This window comes from Quercus suber, unplaced genomic scaffold, assembly GCF_002906115.3.
Source record: "Quercus suber isolate HL8 unplaced genomic scaffold, Cork oak 2.0 scaffold_480, whole genome shotgun sequence".
NCBI lineage: Eukaryota > Viridiplantae > Streptophyta > Magnoliopsida > Fagales > Fagaceae > Quercus > Quercus suber.
Window position 1 is genome coordinate 413,763 of NW_027069931.1, and position 6,448 is coordinate 420,210.

Below are 6,448 nucleotides of genomic sequence, written 5' to 3' on the forward strand. Positions count from 1 at the left end.
ATGGAGATAGGTGTATGGGATCGTTCAACTCAATTACAGTTTGTTATATTTATTATCTTCGTATACAAGTATTTGAATAGAAACTGTATAAAAAAATATATTCATTAGTTCAAAGCTAGAAAAAATAAAAGCAAAATTCTAAATAATTTAATTTGTATGGAAAGCTAACAAAAGCAAAATCCAATTTTGATTCTAATTGAATTTTCTATAAACTATGGTTTAATATTTACATATATAACCTAGTTAGTAATGGACCGTACATAGTCATGATATATTATATAAATAAATTATAAAATTGAATTTTTTTCTAATTATATGATTAGGTGTTTTATAGTTTATTTATATTGGACTCCTCGTTTTCTACACTAAATTAACTCATTTGGCACAAATATTAAAAAAACTTAGATTTGATGGGCATCTGGCATAAAATTAGACTTTAATTGAATTCTAACTTGAATTTCAATTGGATTTTCTCTCAGTTTCACCTATTATTATATATATAGATATAGATTTGAAACTCTTCTAAAAAACAGGTATAATTTGAACCATATAACTGTAATTATTTTTAATTGTACTCGTACATATACACGAGGCTATACATTAGTATATATAAAGACTCTTACTTGTACTAGTAATAGGATTCCTACTAGGACTACTAATTTGACAAGTAAATAAAAAGTAATCCATAAAGATCTATAAACTAAATAAGACTTATTAATAAAATAAAAACCATGGGCCATAAGTATGGCCCACTATACACATGTAAGTTTTCACCAAACTTTGAGGGGATATTTGCCCATTAGCATGATTTTTCACTACTGTTTCATTAGTTAGTAAGCTTAGAAACAATTTAGGAGAGTAACATCTCGAGTTTTAAAGACTCGAGTTCTAACTACTGAGGTGAAATAATTTATTCACATGGAACTTGAGTTCTATAGAAGTATATTTGAAGAAACCAGAAGAAAAAGAAGAACCATATACAAAGAAGACAAAGGAAGAAGAAAGACAATCTGGAAAATGCATATCCGAAGAAGAATAGAGGAAGAGGAAGACAATCCGGAGAAGAGGAAGAACAAAGGAAGAGGAAGAAAAGAGAAAGACAATTTGGTAGGAGAAGACGAAGAATAGAGGAAGATAAAGAATAACAAAGCACGATCTGGAAAAGAGGAGGAAGAAGAAGAAGAACAAACGCCCTAGAAAGAAAATGGTGGAACTCAAGTTTTTAAAACTTGAGTTCCACATGGATATTCTTTTCATGTCAAATTGCCACCACTTGCAACTCAAGTTTTTGAAACTCGAGTTCCATCTTGGAACTCGAGTTTTAGACACTCGAGATGTTAGTTTGCTAAATAGTTTTACAAACTTGACAACTAATTAAAATGTTACAAAAATGATGCTAAATGCAACCAAAAAAAAAAAAATCCTAGCTTTGACGTGATTTACTCTGTCCTATTTACAAGCCTGTAAAATAAATCAACCACTCTTCAACTATCTAAACATTTTTTTTATTGGTAAATTACAATATCATTCAATGGGTCTTAAACCCGCAACATCACCCTCTTTTTATTTCTTTTTTTAATGGTAAGTAACACACATACCTAGTGGTTTTGAACCCATAACCTCACCCTCCATCCCAATACTATGAAAGGAGAAATGGATCATCAAGTTAGTCAAAGTAGTTGGGAAAAATGCTTACACACCCCCGGAACTTTAGGGTGGTGGCCCTTGCACCCCCCTCCTCAACTTTTATTTGGCTAGTTTACTTCTTAAACTTCACACATGTGCCAAATTAATATCTCAATTAGTCTGTTATTAATTTACTAACAAAAAACGCATGAGGGATATACGTGAAGCTTAAAAATACCAAAATCAATTGTCTCAAGTCTAAGCCTGATGGAAAGAAGAGAGAGAAACGATTTGACCAAAAACACCACATCATCAAGCCATAGAAGGTGAAGCACAAAACCACTAACTCAAGCCCAAAAAAGTTATAGTAAAATTTACTCAACCCCACTACCAGCCATGAACATGGAACCAATTTTCTCTTTCTTCTTTTAGGACAAATTAACTAGCAAACTTTATATTTATTTGCTTATAGTATATTTTAAAAATAAAAAAACAAAAAACAAAAAAAACTAGATTTTGATGAATTCAATGGAATTTGATTGTTTGTGTTGTTAGGATTTGGAATTGAATTGGTGGGTTTTGGTTAGTTTTTTGTGTTGGCTTGTGGAATTGAAACGACAAAATAATGGTGGATGTCGAACGGCAGATCCAAATATGCAGTTGAGCGGTGCAAAACAAGGAACTATGGCACTGGAGGATGAAGGGATGCGGTGGTGGTTTTGGTTCATCTCTCTCTCTCTCTTTCTCTCTCTCTCTCAACGTTTCTTTGTTCTATTCATTGGAATTTTGGTATTTTTAAGCTTCATGGCATCTCACTTGAATTTTTTGTTAGTTAATTAACAACATACTAACTAAGGTATTAATTTAGTATATGAGTGAAATTCAAGAAATAAATTAGCCAAAATAAAAGTTAAGGGTGTGCAATGATCACTACCCTAAAGGGTGTGTGAGCATTTTTTTCCAAGGTAATTACTAATTAGAGGAGAGTTGAGTGTGGCAGATATAAAATGGAGAATGTTAACGAGTGCCTTTAGGGCACTTATTAATAATCCATTTAAAGAAAGTTTTTATAAGAAATGAAAAAAAAAAAAAAAATGCCCTCGCCTGACTGTGCTGTAAACAAAAAGGGAAACAATGGAATTTCAGCTGTAAAACTCCATCCCAACGTTCATCTACTTTCACTAACATCAGGGACCAGCAGGGAAAGAGAACAAACGCTATATACCAATGTTTGAATCAGTTCTTGCGAAGCATATCAATGGTCTCACATGCGTTGTGTCAAAAAGCAAATACCATTTCACATTGTTGCAGCAGACCAAGGATTCTCTTTCATATATTATTATTGCGTTCTTAGCAGCATTAAAATTCAACTCCGAGACTATCTTTCAATTTGTTTATGATATCCATTACCCTCATAAAAAAATAAAAATAAAAACCTAACATTATCTTCCCGAAAAAAGACATGAAATATAATAATAAATTTTTCCTCAAAAAAGAAAAAGAAAAAAAAAAAAAAAGAACAGTGCACAATAGTAGGAGCCATGTGAAGACGAGACCTTAATCAAGCTTGGACCTTGTCCCACTTAAGGGGCTTCACCACCTCCCATGTGAAGTCAGTGTCATCCCTACCAAAATGTCCATAAGCAGCAGTCTTCAAGAACCTGCCATTGCCACCCCTCTTGAGATCAAGATTAATGGAAATCATACCGGGCCTGAAATCAAAACTCTCCTTCACAATCTTGAGGATCTCTTTGTCAGGAATCTTTCCAGTACCATAAGTGTCAACAAACACAGACAAAGGCTCAGGAACACCAATGGCATAAGAAACTTGCACAATGCACCTTCTGGCAAGTCCATTAGCCACAATGCTCTTTGCAGCTTGCCTAACAATGTAAGCTCCACTCCTGTCCACCTTAGTTGGGTCCTTCCCAGAAAATGCACCACCACCATGAGCACCCCATCCACCATAAGTGTCAATAATGATCTTCCGGCCGGTGAGACCAGCATCACCATGAGGTCCACCAATGACAAAACGGCCAGACGGGTTAAGGTGGAAAATGGTCTTCTCATCAAGGTACTTCTCAGGAATCACAGGCTTAATCACATGCTCCTTTAGATCAGCTGCAATCTCATCATTTGTCACAGTCTCATCATGCTGAGTAGAGATGAGCACGGTGTGAACACGAATTGGAACCATGGCACCTTTTTCATTGTAATACTCAACAGTGACTTGGGTTTTCCCATCTGGCCTAAGCCATGGGCATGTACCATTCTTGCGGACCTCAGTGAGGCGAGCGCCAAGCTTGGTTGCAAGAACATGGCTCAATGGCATCAATTCTGGGGTCTCATCAGTAGCATAGCCAAACATGTGGCCTTGATCACCAGCACCAATCTCCTCTGGCCGCTTAGTGAGATGACCGTGCACACCCTGAGCAATATCAGGACTCTGCTGCTCAATGTTAACAAGGACCTTGCAATTGTCTGCATCAAGACCCACATCGTCTGAAACAAAACCAATGTCTCTACATGTGTCACGCACAATTTTCTCATAGTCCACATTGGCCTTGGTTGTGATCTCTCCGAATACCATGACCATGTTGGTCTTGGTGCAAGTCTCACAGGCCACCTTGCTCTCAGGGTCCTGTGCTAGACAAGCATCAAGCACTGCATCAGAGATCTGGTCACAGAGCTTGTCTGGGTGCCCCTCGTTCACTGATTCAGAGGTGAATAGGAAGGTCTCCATTTCTTTATAGCTGCAAAGTACACCAAAATCAAATAAAATTATGACCAATACCACAATTATAGAGACTAAACAAATTTATTCACTCTATTATGAATAGATCCATATAAACATTGGGACATTTCTACAAGTGAATACATGTGACCGACCCAACCCCAAAATTTTGAGACCAGGGGTTGGTTGGTGATATTGTGTGTATATATAATTATATATAAAACTGATCAGAGGGGTTTTTTTCCCACAGATCTGTTTAGTACAATTGCTAGGAAGTAATTGAAAATAACTTAGTACAACAGACAAATGCATAATGGATCTATTAAAATGCACACAGTACAAAAACCCAGCAACAGCAACTGACAACCGACAATCGTTCAAAACTTTGCTAGAGCAACCTTAAAAGTACCCACAAGTGCAAACTGATTTAAATGACATATATGAATTAAAATCCTGACTCCACTTCGCAGTCCAACAGAAATACCCTTTACACAAACTCAAACACAAACACCAAAAAAAATAAATAAATAAATAAAAAAATGGTTGATTCATGGGTTTCCTCAAACACCCAATACCCAACTTATCATAATCCCATATTTAAGATCTGAAACCTTAATGCACATTGCTATTATAAGATTACACAAATAGAGCAAACCAAATCTTAACAAGAAAGATACGAACTAAGCCTACCTCGAGAGAGAGAGAGAAAGAGAGAGTTAGAATGGTTTGTGCTTGGCTGAGTGAAAATGTGGATCAAATGGGTTTGCCTTGCCAAGCGGTACGAGTCCAGAGTCGGGGTTTTAGGTGCTAATTTATAGAGAATGTGGGTGTCAATAAGAAGCGAATTCTGGGTTAGATTCATTCACTGTAACTCGGGGTCTACATCCACGGCTGAGATTACACGTTGCTAATATGATCTCAGCCGTCGGTGACAGCGTGTCGGTGAGTCGAGGCATGTTTTTTTGGGATTTTAGTGAGGATCGAGGAACAAGGAGGATGACGCGTCTTGCACCCCTCTCTTTAGTTTCTCAAAAAAAAAAAAAAGAAGGAGGATGACGCGTTTAACTGGGAATTGCGTGTAAAGGTTAATAAGGCCACCTACCCCAGCCTGTCGTCGGCTGTGCAAGTCTTTGACTCGGATATGCCAAGCCACCCACGACTCGGCTTGCTCTTGGTCTAGGACTAACCAACCCACCCACTTACTTAACTTTGTTTAAAAATTAATTTGAAAGGTCTCACACTTTTATCGTGTATAATATATTTGTTATTATAATGCAATCTTGTACAAAACTCTTTCTTTGAAGGAAACACTATATACAATACTCAGGACAGCCTAACAAATTTAGTGGCATAAGGCGATATATTTAAATAGATGACGCGTTTAACTGGGAATTGCGTGTAAAGGTTAATAAGGCCACCTACCCCAGCCTGTCGTCGGCTGTGCAAGTCTTTGACTCGGATATGCCAAGCCACCCACGACTCGGCTTGCTCTTGGTCTAGGACTAACCAACCCACCCACTTACTTAACTTTGTTTAAAAATTAATTTGAAAGGTCTCACACTTTTATCGTGTATAATATATTTGTTATTATAATGCAATCTTGTACAAAACTCTTTCTTTGAAGGAAACACTATATACAATACTCAGGACAGCCTAACAAATTTAGTGGCATAAGGCGATATATTTAAATAGAGTCTTTTTGTTATTATTTAAATAATATTTAATTAGTATTTAATATTATAATTTCTTTATAACAAAAATCTATTCCTTTTATTTTGTAATATGTTTTTTTTGGAGAAAAATGCTAAAATTATAACAAATTTTACTAAAAAAAAACTTTCAAACAATGTAAAAATGAATGATGTTAGGAATATTATAAATTTTATAACATGAGGCTTACAAAGAAATATCATTAATCACAACAAATAATTCAAAAATACATTTAATAGATTATTGACGTCCACGTATCATACTAATTATTACATCAATTTGTAAACTTTTCAAGTAAAATTAATAATATTTCTAATATTTTCCTATCTGAATTAGTGACACAAATATTTATAAGGGAAAATATTAGAGATACAAATT

General features: G+C 35.5%; 1 protein-coding gene across 1 annotated transcript; it reads right to left on the reverse strand.

Annotated features, from left to right (window-relative positions):
• Positions 1–2,928: 2,928 nt before the first annotated feature.
• Positions 2,929–5,292, reverse strand: LOC111997747 (S-adenosylmethionine synthase 2). Its single transcript, XM_024029881.2, has 2 exons — positions 5,051–5,292; positions 2,929–4,379 (listed from the first exon to the last, which is right to left on the reverse strand). The coding sequence occupies exon 2, from the start codon at positions 4,367–4,369 to the stop codon at positions 3,188–3,190; it is 1,182 nt and encodes a 393-aa protein (XP_023885649.1). The 5' UTR covers positions 4,370–4,379; positions 5,051–5,292; the 3' UTR covers positions 2,929–3,187.
• Positions 5,293–6,448: the final 1,156 nt, after the last annotated feature.

Bases quoted from the DNA above. Each gene is read 5' to 3' on its own strand.
- LOC111997747 (XM_024029881.2), bottom strand. From the start codon at position 4,369: ATGGAGACCTTCCTATTCACCTCTGAATCAGTGAACGAGGGGCACCCA.